General features: G+C 45.8%; 1 protein-coding gene across 3 annotated transcripts; it reads left to right on the forward strand.

The window, feature by feature from the left end:
* The first annotated feature begins 1258 nt into the window (after window positions 1–1258).
* Window positions 1259–24883, forward strand: poglut1 (protein O-glucosyltransferase 1). Of its 3 annotated transcripts, none has more exons than XM_072515314.1 (11): window positions 1259–1375; window positions 5469–5559; window positions 8424–8567; window positions 11640–11775; window positions 11868–11989; window positions 12759–12818; window positions 14398–14497; window positions 15183–15241; window positions 21739–21906; window positions 23301–23357; window positions 23688–24883. In XM_072515314.1, the coding sequence occupies exons 1-11, from the start codon at window positions 1297–1299 to the stop codon at window positions 23842–23844; spliced, it is 1173 nt and encodes a 390-aa protein (XP_072371415.1). In that variant the 5' UTR covers window positions 1259–1296; the 3' UTR covers window positions 23845–24883. The 3 variants fall into 3 exon arrangements, with proteins under 3 accessions (XP_072371415.1, XP_072371416.1, XP_072371414.1); XM_072515315.1 differs by lacking the exon at window positions 1259–1375 and adding an exon at window positions 2400–2584; XM_072515313.1 differs by lacking the exon at window positions 1259–1375 and adding an exon at window positions 3177–4905.
* The last annotated feature ends 998 nt before the right edge of the window (window positions 24884–25881 follow it).

Consider the following 25881-nt stretch of genomic DNA (forward strand, 5'->3'; position numbering starts at 1 on the left):
AATTCGCCATCCGAGGGTCAGACGACGGCTTCCACAGAACGTGGGAGCCATTCACCCAATTGTTCCTGTTCCGGGACCTGTTTGTGGCCAACAAACAAATAGAAGAATAGCCAGGTAGCCAAGAAACAGGGGAGAGTAGCCAAAGCATGAAATGAAAATGAAATGAAAATCGCTTATTGTCACAAGTAGGCTTCAAATGAAGTTACTGTGAAACGCCCCTAGTCGCCACATTCCGGCACCTGTTCGGGGAGGCTGGTACGGGAATTGAACCATGCTGCTGGCCTGCCTTGGTCTGCATTAAAAGCCAGCGATTTAGCCCAGTGTGCTAAACCAGCCCCTGGGAGAGGGAGACCGGTAGAGGGCAGGGGGGGGGGGAGGGGCGGACAGCTAAATCTAAGGAGGGGGCAGAAGCAAAGGGAGAGGGGGGTAGAGGGAAGAGACAGGGAACAATAGAGGAGGGCAGGGAAACATTAACAAACTTGGCATCCACATAAGCAGAGAAGACGGGAGGGCCGCAGAAGCGGAAGTGCGCACAAGACGACAACGGCAGAGAACTCCGTCCGGGAGAAGTAAGGAACAACACCACGAACAGATGCCTACTTATGTGTGAATAATTTTGCCAAGTGTACAGAGCTGCTGCTGTTGAGCGGGGGCATAATACCGTCCGCCGACTTCGCGGGGAAAATTAAAATTAAAACGTCAGCAGGAGCGATCCATGGCGGGGGGGGGGGTGAGTGCTCCGTTGGGAGGGTGTGGGAAGACGTCTAGTTAATTGCTATTGTATACTCTCCTTCTGCACTATGTTCTCTCTATTTTGTTGTGTTAGGATTATTACTATTTATTATGGACCGGTGGATTGGCCTTGCTAAATTGCCCCTGAGTGTTGGAAGGTTAGGTGGGGTTACGGGGATGAGGCGGGGTGAGGGTGCTCTTCCAGAGGGTCAGTACAGACTCAATGGGCCGAAAGGCCTCCTCCTGCACGGTAGATTCTAAACTGCTGGAGACTCCGGTCAGTCCGGCTGGAGCCCTCACACTGACCACTTTCCAAACTGTCTCAGGGACAAAGTGGTTTCCATCCCTGAGGGGGCGGGGCCGAGGGAGGGGCGGGGCAGGAGAGGGGGCGGGCTGAGGGAGGGGCGGGGCCGGATAAGGGGGTGGGGCTGCGGGAGGGGCGGGGCCGGAGAAGGGGGTAGGGCTGAGGGAGGGGCAGGGCCAGCCAGAGAAAGGGGAGGGGCTCGTCCTCTGCGTCATCTCCATGGGGACGGGCGGCCAGGCTGTGCGCAGGCGCAGTGCGCCATGGCGCTAAGATGGCGGCTGTTAGCGGCGGCTCTCTGCGCTCCGACTCTGTGGGCGGCCGCCAGCCGCTCCCCCGCAGGTAAAGCGGCTCCCGGCCTGGCCGAGGCACCGATCGCAGACCCCTAGGCCGGCGGCGGCTCCTCACAGCCGGCCGTCTGGGCCAAAGGAGATCCGGAGGCAGATTAGGGAAATCATAGGGGGAGGGGTCAGAGGTTGTTGGGAGGTCAGAGGTTGCTGGAGGGAGATCAGAGGTTATGGGGGAAGGGTCTGGGTTCAGAGGTTGTGGGGGTCAGCGGTTGGGAAGATCAGAGGTTATGAGGGGATAGGTTCAGAGGTGGTTGGGGGGTCAGAGGTTGGGAAGATCAGAGGTTATGAGGGGATGGGTTCAGAGGTTGTTGGGGGGTCAGAGGTTGGGAAGATCAGAGGTTATGGGGGAGTGGGGTGGGATCAGAGGTTATAGGGAGGGGGGAACGAGAGGTTACAGAGTGGACGTAGGGTACAGTGTGGGGGAGGCGGGGGGGAAACCAGGGATACAACATGGGGGAGGATGGAAATGGGCCAGGGGCACAACACGGGAATCCAGGGGTTACAGGATTGGGGGGGGGGACGTTTGGTAATGGTTAGGGGCAAAACTATAATATTGGGGAGGTACCAATCCACAAAAAGGTGGCTCGAGGGGATACAGAATGGAGATAGGGGTTAACCGAGGACCTGGTGCAGCAGCTTCGATGTAAAGTAGTATTGCACAAGGTGATGAGCCTGGTCGATGAGACGTAACTCCATCATCAGAGAACCTATTAAATCAGATTTGACCAGTATCAGAATTGCCTGATGGTGGCACTGCAGCTCTGCAGGGCATGCTGAGTGAGAACCACTATTCATTCATTGAAATCATTCGAAACTGCTGGCTTTTCAATGATATCAGCATTAGGAGTAGGCCAATTATCTCTTCGCCAGTCAATTAGATATTTTCTGATTCGTACTTTAATTCCTTTTACCTGTGTTTGCTACAAATCGATTGACAACCTTACTGAACAAAAATCTTGTGCCATATTGCAAGTGCTGATTAATCGCTCCGAACCTTTTTTCTGGACACTAAGGGCAATTCGGCATGGCCAATCCACCTAACCTGCACGTCTTTGGGAGGAAACTGGAGCACCCGGAGGAAACCCACGCAGACACGGGGAGAACATGCAGACTCTGCACAGACAGTGACCCAGCAGGGAATCGAACCTGGGACCCTGGCGCTTTGAAGCCACCGTTTTAATGACTTGTGCTGCCCGTTCAGGTGCACTGAGTGAGAATTCAGAATGTCCAATTCACCTATTGGCGGGAGACAACCTTTTGTATATACCCGATCAAATCCTTTTAACATTTTACATAACTCCAATCTTCTAAATTTAATAAAATGCAAGGTAGTTTTATGAAATCTATCAGAATTTAACCCTCTAGGCTCTGATAATATGACAAAGTTACATTGCAGAGATAATAAATAGATGCTTTGAATATAATTTTCCCAAACTGCATAGATTCTGGAACAGACCCCGCAAATTGTAAGTTAGCAAATGTATCACTGCTATTCAAGAAAGGATGTGGAGATGCCGGCGTTGGACTGGGGTGAGCACAGTACGAAGTCTTACAACACCAGGTTAAAGTCCAACAGGTTTGTTTCGATGTCACTAGCTTTCGGAGCGCTGCTCCTTTGAATTTGTCTATATATGTGTTTCTGGATCAGACCTCTTCATTCACCTGAGGAAGGAGCAGCGCTCCGAAAACTAGTGACATCGAAACAAACCTGTTGGACTTTAACCTGGTGTTGTAAGACTTCGTACTGTATTCAAGAAAGGGAGAGAGAAAACCTGAAACCTCAGGCCAGTTAGTTTGAACATAGTCGATGGGACTATGGAATCTTATTCAGGAAGTCTGAACAGTTAACTTTGAAAATCATAGTTGATCAAAGACAACATCATTTTACGAAAGCGAATTCACACTTGATAAATGTATTGAGAGATTTTTGAGGATGTAACTAGTAATGTAGGTAAATGGGATGTGGTAGATGGATTGGTTAACGGATAGGAAGCAAGGAGTAGGCATAAATGGGCATTTTCAAGTTGGCAGACTGACTAGTGGAGTGTCATAAGTATCCGTGCTGAAAAATGAAAATGAATTAAATGAAAATCGCTTATTGTCACAAGTAGGCTTCAGTGAAGTTACTGTGAAAAGCCCCTAGTCGCCACATTCCGGCACCTGTTCGGGGAGGCTGGTATAGGAATTGAACCGTGCTGCTGGCCTGCCTCGGGCTGCTTTCAAAGCCAGCGATTTAGCCCTGTGCTAAACCAGACCCTGGGGCTGGGGCTTCAGCTGTTTACAATCCATATCAATGACTTGGACAAAGCAACATAGAGTAATTTAATAAAAACAGAAAATGCTGCACTCAGCAAGTCTGGCAGCATCTGTGGAGAGAGAAATAGAATTAACATTTTGAGTCCATATGACTCCTCTTCCAAGTTTGGAGGTTTACTGACGATGCAAAGCTAGGTGGAAATGTAAGAGAGGCTGCAAAGAGATATAGACAGGTTCAGTGACCGGGCAACAGGATGACATGGAGTATTAAGTGAGGAAGTGTCAGGCAGTTCACTTTGGTTGCAAGAGTGGGAAAGCAGAAGTATTTTGAGGAGGCCTGAAATGTTGATACTCAGAGACTTAGATGTACTTGTACAAGAAGCTCAGAAATTTAACATGCAGGTACAGCAAACAATTAGAAAGGCAAGTGGCATGTTGGCCTTTATTGCAAGGGGATTCATAGAATCCATACAGTGTAGAACAGGTCATTCAGCCCATCAATTCTGCACCGTCCTTCTGAAAGAGTGCCCTACCTAGGCCCACTCCCCCATCCTATCCCCATAAACTCTGCAGTCATCCAAGGTTAGAATCAAACTCGGGTGCCTGTGAGGCAACTGTGCTAACTGCTGTGCCACCGTGCTGCCTGGAGTACAGGAATAAAGAAATATTGCTACAATTGATGAGACCACACCTGGTGTACTGTATTCGGTTTTGGTCTCCATATTTAAGGCAGGATATATTTGGACTGGAGGCAGTACAGCAAAGCTTCACTAGATTGGGGACAGGGATGAGAAGGTAGTCTACTGATGAGAGGTGGAGTAAATTGGGGCCTATGCCCTCTGGAGTTTTGAAGAACAAGAGGTGATCTCATTGAAACAGCTGCCAAGATTTTGAAGGGACTTGACGGGGTCGACATAGGTTGTTTCCCCTGGATGGGGAATCTAGAACACAAGGCACAGCCTCAGAATAAGGGATTGATCATTTAGGACTAAGATGAGGAGAAAGGTCTTCACTCAATGGGTTATAAATCTTTGACATCTGTGGAAGCTCCTTCGTTGATTATTTTTAAGGCTGGGATAGACAGATTTTTGGTGTCTCGGAATGAAGGGATATGGGGAGCGGTGAGAAAGTGGGTTTGAAGTTCGGGGTGAGACATGATTGGATTAAATGGCGGAGCAGGCTCGGTGGGCCATGTGCTCTATTCTTGTTCCTATCTCTTGTGCACTGGTCATTTTGGAAAAACTGCAAACATGATATTTTGGACTGGTGAGTTACCTAGTACGGTGATGGTAACTCATTTCTGAGCATTAACTATGTAACTCTGACCTGTTAGACTCTTCCTGCTCCACGGCCAAGGTCACCTGTTAATATTTGTGCTTTTGGAGTTTGGGTTGTCAGTCCTTCCTTCGAAATACAACATTTTCCACTGGGTGTCAGGACCACCGACTCCCAGCTGAGGCACAGGACATGCAATGCAGAGTTAAGCTCCCTCTTCTCTTTTGCTAATCCAAATGTCATTTTGCAATCAGCATTACTCTGTGACTGGATAAGGTTATTAGGTCACATCCTTGTCTGACGTTGCTTTTGCAATCTGGAGTTTCCAAAGTTAATTTTTTTTTTAATTAACATATTAAACATTTACACAGGTGGTTTGCATATTTGATTCATTAGATTTACAGAAAATGGGTCCCTTTACTATCACACAGCAGTGAGGGGACTGAATGGTATTACTGGCACCTCTCTTAATTCAGCCGGAATCAAGCTGTTAAACATTCTCAATATGTGTTGATTATGACTCCATTTCTAACTGTGTGGTCTTCATTTTCTAGATGAAAGTTGGCACAAATACAAGGACAGGATATTGGCAGCTGTGGGATCTTACCAACCCTGCACCCAGCACAATTGCAGCTGTCACCTAAGGTGTGGGATTACCCTTTAGTATTTTAAATATTTTTAAAGTGCATTATGGTTTGTGAATCATGACTTAATGTTATCACTTTCCTCTAGCTGTGAGCGGCAGTGGCTTCAGCTACCTCGCACTCTCCTGCAATCAGGGAGCAGATGAGGGTCCGTCCTACCCCGACCTCTGCCCATAAAGCGCGTGGTGGCAGATATCAGATTGAAGCCACATGCATGGGGTAGAGGTTGAACGCACAATTTTATATTGTTGTAACTCTTCTATAGTGGAAGACTGTACTTGGCAGTCAGGTTGCACTTCCCCAGAGCGCTGGAGGAAATGACTCCCTCTGCCACACACAAATTAACATATCCCTTGCGGCTATCTGCACCTTTTTAACCCTGGTACTGGGCAGCAATCACAAGTCAGGAGTTAAAATCCCACCAGGGCATGTCGTGAAATTACTTCATTAAATCTGTGTGCTGGCTGTGTCTATGAAAGCTACCATTGAAAGGCCAGAGCAGGTAAGGATGGCAGATTGCTTTCTCTATATTCGTGAACCAAATGGGTTTTTACGACAATCAACAATAGTTTGATGTTTGCCATTACTGAGATTAACTTTCAAATCCAGATTTTTCCAATTAAATTTATTAACTAAATGTAATTTCCACCAGTTGCCATGGTTAAACCCCTGTTGTCATAGCTTTAGCCTGGGCCACTAGGTTACGAGCCCAGTGACATTACCATGATGCCACCATCTCCCCCACATAGGACATGTCTGACATCATTATTGCTTCACTTTTCTTGAAATCCAGTCAGATGAAGTCAAACATCGAGTCTGACTTCCTGTCTGCAATGAATTGGATGTTTCTCCATTCTTGAATTATCAATGTTCTTTCAACAGCAGCAAGGGGGCTGAAGAAGGATTTGGACAAGCCAGGAGAGTGGGCAAAAGTGGCAAATGAAATACAATGTGGAAAAGTGTGAGGTTATGCACTTTGGAAGGAGGAATCTCGGCATAGACAATTTTCTAAATGGGAAAATGCTTCGGAAAGCACAAGCACGAAGGGACTTGGGAGTCCTTGTTCACAATTCTCTTAAGGTTAATGTGCAGGTTCAGTCGGCAGTTAAGAAGGCAAATGCAATGTTAGCATTCATTCAAGAGGGCTAGAATACAAGACCAGGGATGTACTTCTGAGGCTGTATAAGGCTCTGGTCAGACCCCATTTGGAGTATTGTGAGTAGTTTTGGGCCCCACATCTAAGGAAGGACGTGCTGGCCTTCGAAAGGGTCCAGAGGAGGTTCACAAGACTGTTCTCTGGAATGAAGAACTTGTCGTATGAGGAACGTTTGAGGACTCTGGGTCTGTACTCGTTGGATTTTAGAAGGATGAGAGGGGATCTTATTGAAACTTACAGGATACTGCGAGGCCTGGATAGAGTGGATGTGGAGAGGATGTTTCCACTTGTAGGAAAAACTAGAAACAGAGGACACCACCTCAGACTAAAGGGACAATCCTTTAAAACAGAGATGAGGAGGAATTTCTTCAGCCAGAGGGTGGTGAATCTGTGGAACTCTGCCGCAGAAGGCTGTGGAGGCCAATTCACTGTGTCTTTAAGACAGAGATAGGTAGGTTTTTGATCAATAATAGGATCAGGGGTTATGGGGAGAAGGCAGGAGAATGGGGATGTGAAAATATCAGCCATGATTGAATGGCGGAGCAGACTCGATGGGCCAAGTGGCCTAATTGTGCTCCTATGTCTTATGGTCTAAGAATTGGATAATATCTAGGCTTGGGCTAGTGAGTAACATTTACACTACACAAGTGCCAGACAGTGACCATCTCCAACAAGAGGAAATCTAACCATTGACATTACAATGGCATTACCATCGCTAAATCCCCCACAATCAACATCCTGGGGGTTACCATTGATAAGAAAATGAATTGGACTAGCCATATTAATACCGTGACTACAGAGCAGTTCAGAGGCTGGGAATTGTGCGGTAAGTAACTCACCTCCTGACCCCCCCCCCCAATGCCTGTTCACTATCACTATCTACAAGACACAAGCCATGTGTGATGGAATACTACCCACTTGCCTGGATGAGTGCAGGTCCAACAACACTCAAGAAGCACAACATCATCCAGGACAAAGCAGCCCGCTTGATTGCTCCTTCTTCCACAAACATTCAAACCCTCCACCACCGACAAACTATCGCAACCGATTATTATTATTATTATTATTAAAGATGCACTGCAGGAACTCACCAAGATTCCTTAAACAGCACCTTCCAAACCCATGACCACTACCATCTAGAGGGACAAGAGCAGCAGATACCCGGAAACCCCACCACCTGGAGCTTCCCCTCCCAAGTCACTCACCATCCTGACTTGGAAATATATAATAATCGCTTATTGTCACAAGTAGGCTTCACTGAAGTTACTGTGAAAAGCCCCCAGTCGCCACATTCCGGCCCCTGTTCGGGAGGCCGGTACAGGAATTGAACCCATGCTGCTAGCATTGTTCTGCATTACAAGCCAGCTGTTTAGCCCACTGTGCTAAACCAGCCCCCGGCATTCTTTCATTGTTGCTGGGTCAAAATCCTGGAACTCTTCCCCCCCCCTCTCTATCAGCACTGTAGGTGTACCTATAGCGAAGCCTACACCCCTTGAATGAATAAATACGATGTGATGCTTGTGAATTGTGTGTGAATCATATCCCTCAAACATTGGTGTAGAGCCTCATTGATTATTCAGATTCCACAGGCCGCAAATGCATTAATTAACTTTTTTTCTGTGAAAATAATAACATGGACTGGAAAAATATAAATGTATGTCTTTGACCAGAGAGCCTTTTCTCAGGACCGTTTTTCACATTTTATTCAGTGTCCTAGAAGATGACCTTTCACACTTCAAGCAAGGAATCTCCAGTAACATGATGGCAGACACTGTGGGTCAAAATGTCGGAACTCACTACCAGATAATAAAGGGCAAGCTGTATCGCCAGGAGGACTGCATGTTTCCTGCCAGGTGGGACAACAACCAGGCCTACGGGCATTGGGCACATTTATAATGTGGAACTCAAATTAACCTAAGAGGTAGAGAGTTTTCCTTGTGGGGTTTCTGACCATGAAATTGTCCCAACATCTGTTAACCACAGGAAACCTGAGTCTACCATCCACAATGCTGCATGTTCAGACAGACACTCCAGTGAAGTGAAGAACAAGTAAAACCGTTGCTACGATAGCCTAGATGGGAATCACACAATGGGATAAGGAAAAACAAGTCAAAAGATCAGCAAATCAAGGGGCAGCACAGTGGCGCAGTGGTTAGCACTGCTGCCTCATGGCGGCGAAGTCCCAGGTTCGTTCCCGGCCCCGGGCCACTGTCCGTGTGGAGTTTGCACGTTCTCCCCGTGTTTGCGCGGGTTTCGCCCCCACAACCCAAAAGATGTGCAGGCTAGGTGGATTGGCCACGCTAAATTGCCCCTTAATTGGAAAAAAAGTAATTGGGTACTCTAAATTTTACAAAAGGATCAGCAAATCATCTTGAATTCATTCCCTGGTGTTTACTCCTAAACTGAACTTTTTATACCTGACATCCAGATTATTGCCAGTTGTGCCTCCTTCACATTTAGAACATTGCCCCCAACATGCTATCTCCCCCACTCTATTGCTGTAACACAAATCCATTCAGCTCTAAGATTCATTTCTCAAAAGGCTTCCTTCCTGGTTTCCCTGCTACTACTGTCCTGAAGTTTTGGTTAATCCAGAATTCTACAGCCAAAGTCACCTTAACATACAAACTCCTCCACGCAGTTTGGGCCTTTGCTCCAGTAAATTCACTTCAACACCCTCATCCTGTCCCTTGGTAAATCCCTCCTTGGCCAATCTGAATGATCTCTTCAAGCCATAAGTGTTAATTCCACCCTCGGTGATGCTCAGACTCTGGGTTCCTGTTTGATCGCTGCTGCACAAGTGGAGGTCAATCCTTTGATTATTCTGCTCCAGCCCTCGGGATCTCGCAGCTCCAAAAGGATTTTGCTAAACTGCCCCTTTCTTTGCCTTCCCAAACATTGCCCTCCCAAACCATTGAAAACTTCACCTGTAACACAGGTTTACTGAATTAATTCCTGGGATGGAGGGATTGTCCGAGGAGGAATGATTACATAGACTGGGCCTTCATCCTCTGGAGTTTAGAAGAATTCAAACATTCACAAATCTTACAGTGCTCCATAGGGTAGATGGAGATAGGATGCTCTCCCTGTTTGGAGGGTCTAAAACCAGAGGATGTGGTCTCAGAATAAGGGGCAGGCCATGTACAACTGATGGGAGAAGGAATTTTTTCACTCGAGGGTGGTGACTCTCTGGAATTCTCTGTTCCAGCAGGCTGTGGGGGCTCAGTTGGTGACCATGTTGAAAACTGAGATGGATAGATTTCTACAAATTAAAAACATTAAGAGATATGGCGACAGTGCAGGAAAATGGTGTTGGAGTCCATTAGCCACAATCTCATTGAATGGTGGAGCGGACCCGGAGGGCTGAATGATCTCCTCATCCTATTATGACTTTAACGTATCTCTCTCCATCCCTCCTGTTCACCTCCTTGTTGAACAAGCATTCTGAGCTGACTTGTTACACAAGTTCTGCACAAACACCGGTGGTTGATAGAGCACCCAAACATTTTCAAATCCTTGTGTGGGTAGTTAGGACAATTTAAATTTTTGGTTACCTCATATGAAAATGAAATGAAATGAAATTAGTAAAATGATTTAAAATTTGAAAGATCTGGACAGAGTTGATTTAGAGAAACTGTTCCCATTGGAAGAAGGGTCAAAACCAGAGGACGCGGTGCGAAGATAATTAGCAAAAGAAGCAATGCTGACGTGGGGGAAATCTTTTTTGCGCAGCGAGTGGTTAGAAACATGGAAACTAGGGTCTGGAATACCCTGCCTCAGAGTGTGGCGGCTTCAACAGAGAATTGGATAAGCATCCAAAGAGGAAAGCTGTGCAAGGTACAGGGAAAGGGCCTGAGAGTGGAACTAGCTAAATTGCCCGTGTAGAAAGTTGGCAGAGACTTGATGGGCCAAATGGCCTCTTACGCTGCAACATTCAATGATTCCATGTCAGTTGAGCATTCAAAATGATATTAATGCTATCTGAGCACGCGGTTTAATAACATACAAAACCAGGGTCATTTTCAAGGTACTCATTTTTAGGAGATGTTAACAATTTTCAAACTAGGTGACGGACAGTCACCTAAACAGACACTTCTCTTTTTGATTGCGTTCAATCGCCCTTTGGGTGAAAAAGTTACAGCTAATTTTACTCATTTCTGTGTCTCTGGTGTTTGAATGCTTTTGGAACTATTTATTCCCTACCCTTTTCCTATAGCATTTAATATCTTCCATCTTCAATTGTTTGTACAATTTTCTGTTAACCACTGTGATTGAGACATTGCACTGGCTACTTACAAGTGTACGCATTGTATTGACCAAGAATTCCTATGTCCAAAAGATTCTTCTTTACCTTTCAGTGCTAAAACTGCATTGATGGTCCCTTCGTTATTAATTCAGTGAGCATTGAATATAACATTGCTTTGTTTATCTTCGAATCCTTTTAAAGTTTTGAAACGGATTGCCTAGAAGTTCAGATACTCTATCGAACGCATTGGTGGCATTCCCACTGGGACCATTGGAATATCACTGAGTTTGTAAGGATAAAGTAAATTAGGCTGCACTGTCAACATGATACTCTTGTTAACTGGCTGGGGAATTTACTGGGAAGAAATTTCTCACTGGTAGAATGCAGTCAGACTCCTCAGAAGGTTCAGTCATTTAGAGACTGTTCATTCAGGGCTCAAACACAAAACACTGGATAATCTCAGCAGGTCTGACAGCATCTGTGGAGAGAGAAGTGAGCGAACGTTTCCAGTCTGGATGACTCTTTGTCAAAGCTGTCTGTGGCAATATGCTGTGGGGCGCTACAATGCAGCACATTTTTCCCCCTCTGCTTCTCTTTATATCTCTGTTTGTAGTTCAAACACTGTTGGTTTTTGACTAGTTACTGAGCCAACAGATCACTTGTTTTGTTTTGAGTTTAGGTGCAGTGGGGTAGAGCATTTTATTCTGGAAATAATCGACGATCTCCCTGACATGGAATTTGTGCTCAATGTCCGAGACTATCCTCAGGTTCCAAACTGGATGAAGCCCGTTAGGCCTGTTTTGTCATTCAGTAAGGTGAGTGTTAAAGAAACTCTGAACAATGTCCAGCTTTCAAGCTGGTCTTTGCAGTGGATTAAAAAATGCTGTAACTTATTTCTCCCTTACAGACATCAGAATATTATGACATCATGTACCCCGCATGGACCTTCTGGGAGGGAGGCCCAGCAGTTTGGCCCATTTACCCCACAGGACTTGGGCGCTGGGATCTAATGAGAGAGGAGTTAAAAACGTGAGTCATATTTGCCGAATAGAATTGGTGCGAAGAGAACTCTTAGAGAGACTCTAACCGTACGGCTGGTGGGAGCAGCCCTGCTCTGTCTCTCACTGGGTTATTTATGCCTGAGATCGGGTGATCGGGATCACGCTTGGAAGACCTGAAGAAGGCAGGCAGATTGGTCTCGCTGAGTCATGTTGCTGCTGTTGCTGATACTGAGATGTGTGGCTCAACATGCTTGTGTCAGTCAATGATATCATTAGAAGCTACAATAATCACAGCAAATACACGTTGAACTGAAAGGAAATGTAGAATTTGATTTATTTCACTCTCAGTCTTTGTTTACGAACCGCACCACACTTATCCACTGCAGAGAAAGAAAAGAACATGTATTCCTGTAACACCTTTCACAGTCTCAGAACACCCCAAAGCACCATTCCACCAATGAAATACTTTCAAAGTGTAGTCACTGTTCCCTATATTCCAATATATCCTGAGGACAGGAAACATGCCTTGGAGGGTGAGTCTTTCTTGAAGGTTTACAGGAGAATTGTTAAGGTAGTGACTTTGTCACAGTAGTTTGCATGTGGAGAGAATGGACACAAAGAACATTTCTTCTTTTTCCTTTTTAAATGGGGCATGCTACAAATCCAACAGTCTATAAAGAAGTCATGGAATCCTGAGTTTGTGTAATGTAACAAAGGGGCCAGAGGGTCCACAATGAATAGCACCTGTACCCATTACTTACAAATTTCATTGGTTCTTTTTTTGTTCCCTCCGCTAGATCGGCTGAAAAGTGGCCTTGGCAGAAGAAAGTTTCACAAGGTTTCTTTCGAGGATCAAGGTAAGGCTAATCATTAAAACTGGTTACATATGGTGGCTGGGTATCAATATAAAATTAGATGACTAAGGCTCATCTCCCTGAACTCCCTGCATTTTGCTCTTAGCATTCGGAGCACAGGGATTGATCCCACAATTTTGCTTTGTAAGATCCGCAGTGGAAATAGGTTAGATCAATGCAATCTGGATTCATAGAATGACTGTCGTGGAAAGTGGAAAAATAAATACTTGTGCAGCTGTAGTGGTCCTTCCTATTTATTCTCTTATTTCTCCTTTCTCTTATTTTGCCATAATTATTTCTGATCCATGGATGATTAACGGACATGTATCTTTGAGGCAAGCAGCAGAATTCAGAAGTTACAGGAGAGAACACTCTCTGCTGGTTTAAACAGGCTCCAGAGAGAGATGGAGTGGGACTCGGTTTAATTGATTGGCTGGTGGTCCACGAATTGGCACAAAAGGCAGTACTCCGCCCGGTAACATGTGACGACTGGATCATATCTCAGTTGAATGATTTTCAGAGTCTGAAGGAGTTTCAGTTTGATCCTGGCAGCGCAGACATAAGGTCCTGCTACTCTTTCTACTCCATCTTTTATACGGAAGAGATGTGAGTGCTGTATTTCTGAACTTGCAGAGGACCTAAATGAAACTATCTGCAGGAAAACCACTGCAGGCTGCAAACAAACAAAGACCAGCACCTGCTAGCTCTCTCCAGAAAGGCTGTGACTACTGTATTTCTGAAATTGCAGAGAACCTGAATGAATGATAATTACAGGCTACAGACAAATGAGCAAAGATAATTACAGGCTACAAACAGAGACTGTAATCTGCAAGCTGGCTGTGAAGAAAGGTGTGCTAAAAAACACCATCTGAAACAAATACTTTTTCCTTTCACTTATGTTTTTTTTTAACCCCCTCGTTCCCCTCTGTTTGTCTGTCTTGTGTGTGTATACAGGGTGGGGAGAACAAGTTAACGCAGGGAATTAGGAATTAGATAAGAGTTAACCAGTTATATTTTCTGCACTTTTTATTATAACTCTTGTTATAAATAAACAGTAATTGTATTTACATTTGCAAACCTGGTGACTGTAATTATTGGGCAGCCAAGGGACAAAGACTTTGGGCATTTTTCTAAGAATGATTAGTGAATCCACTTGTGTTGTGACTCCGGGTCAAGTGGGGCTGGAATTTACCGCGCACTAGCCCAGTGCGTTGTAACACAGTAGAATGCAGTGATTTGAGGTTGGATCACTTGGAGAAGCACCTAAATGTGACTCCAGACCCAAGGCAAATTTGGTTGACTCTTAACTGTCTTCTGAAATTGCCTAGCAAGCCACTCAGTTATATGCTGGAAGGTGACGGACCATAATCTTTTCAAGGGCAATTATGGAGCGTAATAAATACTGGACCTGACAGCGATGCTCTCCATCATATGAATGAATAAAACAATGAATAGTGTCTTACCATTCTCAAACATGCATGCTCACACATAACCACAGCGGGGCTCCCCTTTCTCACTCTCTCGCTGCCTCTCATGCACGCGTGTGTACTGATGGAATGAAATGACCTTGTTTCACTTTCAGGACAAGTTCTGAACGAGATCCTCTTATTCTGCTTTCTCGGGAAGAACCTTTGTTGGTAGATGCGGAATACACGAAAAATCAAGCCTGGAAGTCTGAAAAGGTAAAATCCTGGAGTTAGTTGCAGAATTGAAGTCCCTCGACTATGGAAGAAGTCTCACGTGAAGCGAGATTGGGCATTCTCAACCCAATTGATCGTGTGTGGAGTCACTGTATAAAAATACTCCTAACTGGAACAAACGCATTGCATGAGGATCTTTACTCAATGTGCACTTTTCTCATTCCCGACTTTCTTCACCATACCATTGGCAACCTTGTCAGCAGTCATCTCGACCATACGCTTGGGAACTCGCATCTAAAACCTCTCAATCTTTCTCTCCTCCTTACCACCAAGCTCTTAGATCGAGTCCTGTCCTAAAGTCTCATCCTTTGATTGCTGTTGATTCTTTTTGTCTGATTACGCTCCTGTGGGATGTATTACAACATTAAAGGTGTTGTGGAAATGCAGTAGTTGTCTTGCTCATCCCCAATTTTCACCCCTCGGCCCTTCCTCCAGCTGCTTAAACCTTAAGATCTGGAATTCTCTCCCTAAACCTTTCCACCCCTGTCTTCCGTTAAGATGCTTCATAAAACCTATTGCGGTGACCAAGCTTTTCGTAATTTCTCCTCACACTTCATTATGTGGCTCCCTGCCACACCTGTTTGATGAAGCTCCTTGGGACGTTAAACTCTTTTAATGGTGCTATATAAATGCACATTGTTGATACACTCATTTGATTTATTTACAGGATACACTAGGAAAGCCCGCTGCTAAAGAAATTCCATTGGTGGACCATTGCAAATACAAGTACGTTGTTAGAAACCTTCTTGCTGCCAGCTTAGTGCATCCGATGTCTTCCTGTTCTCACACTCTCCCCTTAGCATTGGGATAATGACAAAATGATGTGAGCACACATCTAGCCAGTCAGCACCTGAAGAAGAAAAGACAGGTTGGCATCTGTGTTGGGTCACTTCATCAAAATTCAATGAGCGTAAATCATTAGCCCATCATCTTTCTTTCTCATGGTAAGGGCTGTTCTGCGTATTCCTGGAAATTCTTGTCTCTAATTAGCAACCTGCTTGCTGTGGAATCAACTCAGATGGGCAGCAGGGTAGCACAAGTGGATAGCACTGTGGCTTCACAGCGCCAGGGTCCCAGGTTCAATTCCCCGCTGGTCACTGTGCGGAGTCTGCACGTTCTCCCCGTGTCTGCGTGGGTTTCCTCCGGGTGCTCCGGTTTCCTCCCACAGCCTAAAGACGTGCAGGTTAGGTGGATTGGCCATGCTAAATTGCCCTGAGTGTCCAAAAAGGATTAGGAGGGGTTGTTGCGTTACGGGGATAGGGTGGAAGTGAGGGCTTAAGTGGGTCGGTGTAGACTCAATGGGCCGAATGGCCTCCTTCTGCACTGTATGTTCTATGTTCTATTATAGGTGAGGGAAGGGGAGAGAGATTTAAACATAAACCCGTAAAGGGAAAGAGCTATGTAATGAAACAAGCTTTAGGAGTGTGTCAGGGTCGTGGTGTGTTATGGTCAAGGTTAGTTGTAATTGTCACTACGCTCTGCTGGTATAAGATCTATTGTAGAGGTTGCGTTCGGTTCATGGGAACATAGGTCCTACGTTGCAGCTAACCCCCAAATATCTTGATTTTAAAATGTTCATATTTGTATTTAATCCCTGCATGATACCCATCCCTAGGCATGATTCATGCTATCAGCTACAGAGCCTTACCATGCGTATGGTGTGGAATTCTCTCCATAAACTTTAATACTTCTCTTTTACAATGCTCTTAAACCTGCCTCATTGAACAAGCTTCACCTTTCCTAATAGATCCTCCACTGGTTTGATGTCAATATCTTTTTCTGATTACACTCACTTTATATTTCACCATGTTAAAGGCCTGAATATCCTATTGGATTTATTGGTGTGTAGGTATTGTGGCTCTGACAGGTGAATTATCAGAGTAATTAAATACACTCAGTCAGTTATCAAATTTTATTCGGTCATCCAGTTATGCATCACATTTCTCAGCTGCTGCTACCCGACAGTGACAATTAAATATTCATGAAATATAAAACAAGCAAAGTAGGGCAGCACTGTAGCACAGTGGTTAGCACTGTTGCTTCACAGCTCCAGGGTCCCAGGTTCGATGCCCGGCTTGGGCCACTGTCTGTGCAGAGTCTGCACGTTCTCCCCGTGTCTGCGTGCGTTTCCTCCGGGTTCTCCGGTTTCCTCCCACAAGTCCCGAAAGACTTGTTAGGTGAATTGTACATTCTGAATTCTCCATCCGTGTACCCGAACAGGCGCCGGAGTGTGGCGACTAGGGGCTTTTCACAGTAACTTCATTGCAGTGTTAATGTAAGCCTATTTGTGACAATAAAGATTATTATTGTTACATTCAATCACCCACACACGGTCCATGTAACCAAGTTACTCATTCCTTCCAGTTGCAAAACTGAAGTTTCATTTTATACGTTTATTTTTCAGCACCTTTATATCATTTTTGTAATATGGAGACCAAAACAGAGCAAGGCATCAAAATATGGTCCCACCGAGGTTCTCTACAATATTAACATGATTATGCTGCTTTGCAATCTGGAAAGTACCTTTGTTTGCTTTTCTTCTGACCTGATTAAACTGTGTTGCGACTCTAACTGATTTGTGTATCTGCATTCCGAGATCCCTTTGCTCCAATACGCCCATTTACACTCTCATCATGCAAGCTGCCGCCAGCTCCTATTCTTCTAAAACAAAATGCAGCACCTCACACAAATCTACAGTGAAATTAATGTGCTTTATATTGTCTTCGGAATAGAAAGGGCCTGAATTCTCAGTTTAGAAGAATGAGAGATAATTTCATTTTGGTGGGATTGACAGCGTAGGTGCAAAGAGGTTGCTTTCCCCTGACTGGGGAGTCTAAAACTGAAGGTCGTAGTTTCACGATAAGGCTCTTTCAGAGGATCGGAGCAAACTTGATGGGCCGAATTGCCTCCTTCTGCGCTGCTGTAATTCTAACCTTGCACCCCCTCCACCCAGCGCAGCCCAGGGCTGAGATGAAGCAAAATATCTTCACTCGGGTTGGTGAGGCGTTGGAATTCTCTACCCCAGAGTACGTTCAAGACTGAGCTCAAAAAAATTTTTAAACTAAGGAAATCCAAGGATTTGGGATCTGGTGGGGAGGTGGAGTTGAGGCAAAAGATGAACCATTATCTTATTAAGAGGAAGGTGATGGTGTTGTGGCATTGTCACTGGACTCGTAATCCAGAGACACAGGGGTGTGGATTCTCCGCCCTGCCACATTTCCGTTTCACCCCACCGGCGGGTTGCTCCGTTACGCCGGCTGGTCCCGGGGGTTTCCCATTGTGGGGCTGCCCCACGCCGTCTGGGAAACCCCCGGGCTGCGGGCAAAACGCAGCATCCCGCCGGCGGAGAATAAACCCCAGAGTATTGCTCGGGAACCTGGGCTCGAGTACCACCATTGTAGATTGTGAAGTTTGAATTCAATAAAAATCTGGAATTAAAAGTCTAATGATGACCATGAAATCATTGTCAATTGTTGTAGAAACTCATTTGGTTCACTAATGTCCTTTAGGAAAGGAAATCTGACGACATGTGACTGCAGACCCACAGCAAAGTGATTGACTCTTAAATATTTCAGCAAGCAATTGGTTCAAGATCAGTTATGGACAGGCAGTACTGCTGCTCTAGCCAGCAACAGCCACATTTCATGGATGAATTGAAAATATAATTAAAAAGTGGAGCAGGCTCAAGGGGCCATGCTCCTATTTCCTATGCTCTCTCAAAGAGGCTAGCTCTCTCCTTGTACCAAGGAGTTTGCTTGATTTTGTTTGTGATAAAGGCCAAGCAAGTCCTTTGGACAGAACAATCCTTCTGCTGTATGAGACCTTCCCACAGTCAACCTCCCAAGTACTGAGCTTTTCATTTTCAGTTACCCCCTGGCGCCAGTTGCGGTGGGTGGAGGGGGTGCAAGATTAAAATTACTGCAGTGCAGAAGGAGGCAATTCGGCCCATCAAGTTTGCTCCGATCCTCTGAAAGAGCCCCCTACCTAGGCCCTATCCCCATCACCCCGTAACTCCACCTAACCTACACATCCTTGGGCAATTTATCATAGCCAATCCACTAACTGCACATCTTTGGATTGTGGGAAGAAACTGGAGCACCCGGAGGAAAGCCACGCAGACAATGGGAGAAAGTGCAAACTCCACCAAGACAGTCACCCGAGGCCAGAATTGGACCCGGGTCCCTGGCACTGTGAGGCAGCAGTGCTAACCACTGTGCCACCCTGCTGGTGCTGCTTCTTCCATAAAACCCTTAGTTCTGGTTTTCAAATCACCCAGGAATAGGCCATCTTGGATGTGGTATTGGGTAATGAGGTAAATGACCTCAGAGTAAAAGGTCCCCGAGGAAGTAGTGATCATAACATGATAGAATTTAATATTCAGTTTGAGAGTGAGAAACAACTGTGTTTAACTTAAATAAAGGGAATTACAAGGAAATGAGCAAAAGTGGACAGATAGTTAATCAGGAAAGACTAAACAAACAATGGCAGACGTTTCAGGAGGTAATTCATGACTCTCAGCAAAAAATATATCCCAGAAGGAGAAAAGATTCCAAGAGAGAGATAAACCAACCACAGCTAACCAAGGATGTTAAGGAGATTATTAAGTTGAAAGAAAAAGCATATAATGAGGCAAAAGTCAGAGAGAGCACCGAAGACTGGGATAAATTCAGAATCCAGCCAAATGATAAAAAAACTGGGATAAATTCAGAATCCAGCAAAATGATAAAAAACTGGGATAAATTCAGAATCCAGCAAAATGATTTAAAAACTGGGATAAATTCAGAATCCAGCAAAATGATAAAAAAACTGGGATAAATTCAGAATCCAGCAAAATGATTTAAAAAACTGGGATAAATTCAGAATCCAGCAAAATGATTTTAAAAAACTGGGATAAATTCAGAATCCAGCAAAATGATTTAAAAAATGGAGGAGAAAATAAACTACAAGGAAAACTGTCAAGGAATATAAAAACTGACAAGAACCTTTTCAAAGATATAAAAAGAGGCGAGAGGTCCAAGTGGACATAGGCCCTTGAGAAAATGAACCTGGGGAGATAGTTATGGAGAACAAGGAAATGGCAGAGGAGTTAAACAGATATTTTGCATCAGTCTTTATGGTACTTCAAACATCCCATTAATACTAAAGAATACGGGGAAGGAATTAAATACCATCCCCACCACAAGAGAAAGTCGTATTAGAGAAACTAATGGGGCTGAAGGCAGATAGGTCTCCTGTCCCTAGTGGCTTGCCCCTGATGGCTTGCATCCTGGAATCCTAAAAGAAGTAACTGCAGAGATAGTGAATGCCTTGGTTGTAATTTTCCATAAATCCTGGATTCTGGAGACGTACCGGAGGATTGGAAAACTGCCAGTGCGACACCCCCATTCAAAAAGGGAGGGAGGCAAAGCGGGTAACTATCGGCCGATTAGCCCAACATCTATTGTTGGAAAAATGTTGGAATCAATTGTTAAGGAAGTAATAGCAGCACATTTGGAAAATCCTAATGTAATCAAGCAGAGTCAGCATGGCTTCATGAGAGGGAACGCGTGTCTGACTAATCTGTTAGAATTTTTTGAGGAAGTATCATCCAGGGTGGATAGAGGGGAACCAGTAGATGTGATGTATTGGGGCTTCCAGAATGCGTTCGACAAGGTACCTCACAAAAGGTTAAGTTATGAGATAAGAGGCCATGGTGTTGGAGATAGTGGGCGAAATTCCCCCGAAACGGCGCGATGTCCGCCGACTGGCGCCCAAAACGGCGCCAATCAGACGGGCATCGCGCCGCCCCAAAGGTGCGGAATGCTCCGCATCTTTGGGGGCCGAGCCCCAACATTGAGGGGCTAGGCCGGAGCCGGAGGAATTTCCGCCCCGCCAGCTGGCGGAAACGGCCTTTGTTGCCCCACCAGCTGGCGCGGAAATGACATCCCCGGGCGGCGCATGCGCGGGAGCGTCAGCGGCCGCTGACAGTTTCCCACGCATGCGCAGTGGAGGAAGTCTCTTCCGCCTCCGCCATGGTGGAGACCGTGGCGGAAGGGAAAGAGTGCCCCCACGGCACAGGCCCGCCCACGGATCGGTGGGCCCCGATCGCGGGCCAGGCCACCGTGGGGGCACCCCCCGGGGCCAGATCGCCCCGCGCCCCCCCCAGGACCCTGGAGCCCTCCCACGCCGCCTTGTCCCGCCGTTCAAAAGGTGGTTGAATCCACGCCGGCGGGACAGGCAATTTATCGGCGGGACTTCGGGCCGGAGAATTGAGCGGGGGGGCCCGCCAACCGGCGCGGCCCGATTCCCGCCCCCGCCGAATATCCGGTGCCGGAGACTTCGGCAACCAGCGGGGGCGGGATTCACGGCAGCCCCCGGCGATTCTCCAACCCGGCGGGGGGGCGGAGAATGACGCCCGGTATATTGGCACGGATAGAGAATAGGCTAATGGGGAACAGCGAGTGGGGAAAAGGGATTCTTTTTCAGGTTGGTGACCTGTAATCAGTGGGGTCCCACAGGGATCAGTGCTGGGATCACAACTGTTTACAACATATATTAATGACTTGGAAAAAGGTAGGGAATGTACTGAAGTCAAATTTACATACGACGCAAAAATAGGTGGAAAGGCAAGTTGTGGGAAAGATACAGTTTGCAAAGAGATATTGACAGGTTAAGTAAGTGGACAAAAAGTGGACAAATGGACCATAATGTGGGAAAATGTGAAGTTGCTCATTTTGGAAGTGACAACAAAAGTACGGAGTATTATTTAAATGGAGAAAAAGTGCAGAAAGCTGCAACACCAAGGGACTTGCAGGTACTTGTGCACAAAACACAGAAAGCTAGCACACAGGGGCAGCAGGTAATCAGGAAGGTTTATGGACTGTTACCTTATTTCAAAGGGGTTGGAATATAAGAGTCGGGAAGTCTTGTTGCAACTGTGCAAGGTACTAGTGAGACCACATCTAGAATACTGTGAGCCGTTTTGGTCCCCTTATTTAAGGAAATATTATTTTATTGGAGACTGGAGGGGCCGAATAGCCTCCCCTTTATTTCTTATGGTCTTATGTACCGCCAACCCAACATGTCACAAATGGTCTTTGATATTGAGTGATACTTCAGCGTGCTGGCTGAGAGGTTGATAGAGAACTGCTGGTCTGTAACCTTCACTACAAGCACATACTGAGGAGTAATTAAATTTATTACATTCAGTTACTGAGAATAACAAACAGTGTGTTTTCCCCCAGGTATTTATTTAACTTTCGAGGTGTTGCAGCCAGTTTCCGATTTAAGCACCTCTTCCTGTGCGGCTCGCTGGTCTATCATGTCGGGAATGACTGGCTGGAGTTCTTTTACCCACAGCTGAAACCGTGGGTACATTACATCCCAGTCAATCAGGACCTCGCAAACGTTCGGTAAGACTCTTGATTGGACAACAGCTTCAGTGACAGATCTTTGGTCCATCTCCTCCAGGCTGCACAATTGTTCATTGGGCTGGGAGACGTGTTGGGATTTATCCGGAGGACAATGTAACAGCACTGACTCCGTCTTCAGCGGAAGCAAAAGGAATTAATCTGCAGAGTAATTTTTTATTCCTCCAGTGTGTCCCATGGATATTTAACAGCGGTTTACACAAAATCCATAACACAATCCTAGCGTGTGTACAGGGACAGTAATCGTGTAATTCCAGTGTGTACAGGGACAGTAATCGTGTAATTACAGTGTGTACAGCGACAGTAATCGTGTAATTACAGTGTGTACAGGGGACAGTAATCTTGTAGCTCCAGTGTGTACAGGGACAGTGATTGTGTAGCTCCAGTGTGTACAGGGGACAGTAATCCTGTAGCTACAGTGTGTACAGGGACAGTAATCGTGTAGCTACAGTGTGTACAGGGACAGTGATTGTGTAGCTCCAGTGTGTACAGGGGACAGTAATCCTGTAGCTACAGTGTGTACAGGGACAGTAATCGTGTAGCTACAGTGTGTACAGGGGACAGTAATCGTGTAGCTACAGTGTGTACAGGGACAGTAATCGTGTAGCTACAGTGTGTACAGGGGACAGTAATCGTGTAGCTACAGTGTGTACAGGGGACAGTAATCGTGTAGCTACAGTGTGTACAGGGACAGTAATCGTGTAGCTACAGTGTGTGTACAGGGGACAGTAATCATGTAGCTACAGTGTGTACAGGGACAGTAATCGTGTAGCTACAGTATACAGGGAGCAGTAATCGTGTAGCTACAGTGTGTACAGGGAGCAGTAATCGTGTAGCTACAGTGTGTACAGGGACAGTAATCGTGTAGCTACAGTGTGTACAGCGACAGTAATCGTGTAGCTACAGTGTGTACAGGGGACAGTAATCGTGTAGCTACAGTGTGTACAGGAGCAGTAATCGTGTAGCCTCTGGGCTGCTAGGATTTGCTTGACAGAGCGGTTCGGAGTATTTGATTGTAATTGCTCATTAATTAATGCTGTGGCTCCGTGTTTGACTCAGTGAGTTCAGTTACTGATCAGGAAAGTTGCATTCTTGGCAGCACGGTGACGCAGTGGGTTAGCATTGCAGCCTCACGGTGCTGAGGTCCCAGGTTCGATCCGGCTCTGGGATCCCGCCCATGTGGTGTTTGCACATTCTCCCCTGATTTGCGTGGGCTTCACCCGCACAAAGACGTGCAGGCGAGGTGAATTGGCCACGCTAAATTGCCCCTTAATTGGAAAAAATGAATTGGGTACTCTAAATTTAATAAAAAGGAAAGTTCCATTCTGTTCTTCTGTATGGATAAGCTGATCTTATTATGTTTTCTGTTGTTTTAGGGAATTGTTACAATTTTTTCAGGACAATGACCACGTTGCTCGAGAGGTCGCTGAGAGGTGAGTATAAATCCTGCTGCTGAAGTTTGAAATAGATCCAAAAAAATTCCTACCGGAGCCCTTACTAAACCCAAACTACACTTTTTGTCTTCTTTTCGGTTGACACAGTTATTTTCCACTTTGTTAAGTTCAGCTCATGAGGGGACGCTCAGTGTTGCTGTCTAGTGACATTCCAAGATGTCCTCTGGTTAATCCCTATTGTATAGTTTCCAAATTTTACCTGTTGTGCTGAAACATTGGATGTGCAGTTTCTCCATTCAGGTTTCTATCCTTTTTAACGATGTGTAATCCAATAACTTTGTTTCCCAAATGTTATCTTTACCTCCACAGGGGCCGCCAGTTTATCCTGGATCACCTGAAGATGGACGATATTTCTTGCTACTGGAAGCAGTTGCTGTTGAGATATTCCAAACTACTGCTGTATAAACCCAAGAAACAAAAGAAATACAACCAGATCTTTCCCAGGCACGGGCGAAGTGAGTTATAGCACCTGGGGCCTCCTGGACATAGAGACATTCAGGAACTTCTTGGTCCCTTTGAAAGAGACGTACCACACATTGTCTGGAAGTTTCGTCAGTCGACCCGGTTTACGGAGCTGGATAACATTCCCATTCCTGTTTGATTTCAATTTGTATCTGTAAACAATCAGAGTCATTCCATCTTGCACAGGCTCCAGCCATTTAATGCTTCAGCCCCCCACCTGACTTCAATTCAGGGGACAATGTATTACCCAGAAGGCGATCAGAAAGAAGGAACAAAAAGCAGCCATTTGACTTTTCCAGCCTCGCACAAAGCATATGCAATCTCTTTGATCATGAACTCGACGCCGTCCATTTATTCGAGTGAAGAAAAGACCAACAGAGATTGTCACAATGCGGTGGCAATGGAAGCAAACTCAGGAAGCCGCTCGGCCCATCTTCATCTTTCATGGCTTTGGAGTGACATTCCTGATACTCTCAGGAGCTGCATTTTACCACATCATTCCACCCCCCCCCCCCCTGCCTTTAGTCTATTCCTGGCCGTATATTGATCCAGTTGATAAATTGACTGTTCTGGAGTCCATTCCACACACGCTGATCAGACAGGGGAAAGCTCAATCACTGCCTGCCGCCTCTCTGTCCCTCTCCCTTTCTATCCCCTGGTCCATGTTCCAGGTTTTCTGGTTACAGAAAGGTCAGCAGCAGAAGTCCTGACCTCATGGACACGCATTCGACATTGGCATGTAGTTTGCTTCAGTGGCTTGTGGAGGTGAAGCCAGATGCCCCCTTGTCTGTGGAGATAAGGCAGCCGATTATGCTTTAGCTTCAGGGTACAAGATTCGGTAACTGGGAGGATAAAAAGGTATAATTTTTCTCTCGAGTCCTGATGTGACGAAGCCGGTTAGATTAACCAAACAACAAGGCATGTTGGGCAGAGAGAAGTTTGAACGGTAACAGCAGCAGACACCTGCTGAATAAACCAATCACTGCAACTGAACAATAAAATGATGGGTTTGATCAGTTTAATAAAATGATTTTTTTAATAAATTGTGTTTTTATTTAATTGTTTCTTAATTTTATATCCAAAACAATAACCAGCCTCCAAATTGCAGGGTGCATGTTGAGAACGTGCATTAACTAATGCAATGTACTTCCTGCTGGCCGCAGACATGGTAATGCAGTGGTTAGCACAGTGGTTGCTTCACAGCGCCAGGGTCCCAGGTTCGATTCCCGGCTTGGGTCACTGTCTGTGCAGAGTCTGCACGTTCTCCCCGTGTCTGCGTGGGTTTCCTCCGGGTGCTCCGGTTTCCTCCCACAAGTCCCGAAAGATGTGCTTGTTACGTAATTTGGACATTCTGAATTCTCCCTCCGTGTACCCGAACATGTGCCGGAATGTGGCGACTAGGGGCTTTTCACAGTAACTTCATTGCAGTGTTAATGTAAGCCTACTTGTGACAATAAAGATTATTATAATTATTATTCTAGTCTCTATAAAGTTGAGATCATCCAAACCTCTGCTGCCCGTGTCCTTACAGCTCCTGTTCTCCAAACCCGCAAATGCGCTTGGCCTGCATTGACTATGAGATACTTGCCTTCATTAGCCAAGGCATTTCAGAATATAAAGGTCGAGATGTTATGACGGAGCTGTATAAAACGCTTGTTGGGCCACAGCCAGAGTACTGTGTACACTGGCCGCCCAGTGGTCACTGGAGCAGCTGGTGGAGTTTTTGAACAGAAAATTCCAACAGTAGAGGAAAGAGGCCATGGAGGATTTGGCCAAGGTGGTGGAGCTCCTCAGAGCAGTGGTTGAGAGAGCGGAGCAGAGACTGGAGGATCAGGGCCTGGCGATACAGAAGGTGGAGGGGGCGGTGGAGAAGCAGATGGCTAAGTTGGAGACAGTGTTGGGGACGGCCAGAATAGACTGCGAAAGAAATTGGAGGTCCAGGAGGCAGAATCTGAGGATTGTCGGGAAGCCTGAGGGAGCGGAGGCGAGTATGCTGGAGATGGGGATGGGGGCCTTCGACCGTCCCCTCGAGGTGCGCCGA

Source organism: Scyliorhinus torazame, chromosome 8 (genome assembly GCF_047496885.1).
Source record: "Scyliorhinus torazame isolate Kashiwa2021f chromosome 8, sScyTor2.1, whole genome shotgun sequence".
Taxonomy (NCBI): Eukaryota; Metazoa; Chordata; class Chondrichthyes; order Carcharhiniformes; family Scyliorhinidae; genus Scyliorhinus; species Scyliorhinus torazame.

Coding starts and splice junctions, on each gene's coding strand:
- poglut1 (XM_072515313.1), top strand. CDS start 4,794: ATGATTGGATTAAATGGCGGAGCAGGCTCGGTGGGCCATGTGCTCTAT. Junction 5,560..8,423: donor AATTGCAGCTGTCACCTAAG/GTGTGGGATTAC, acceptor CATTTTATTCAG/TGTCCTAGAAGATGACCTTT. Junction 23,358..23,687: donor GCTCGAGAGGTCGCTGAGAG/GTGAGTATAAAT, acceptor TTACCTCCACAG/GGGCCGCCAGTTTATCCTGG.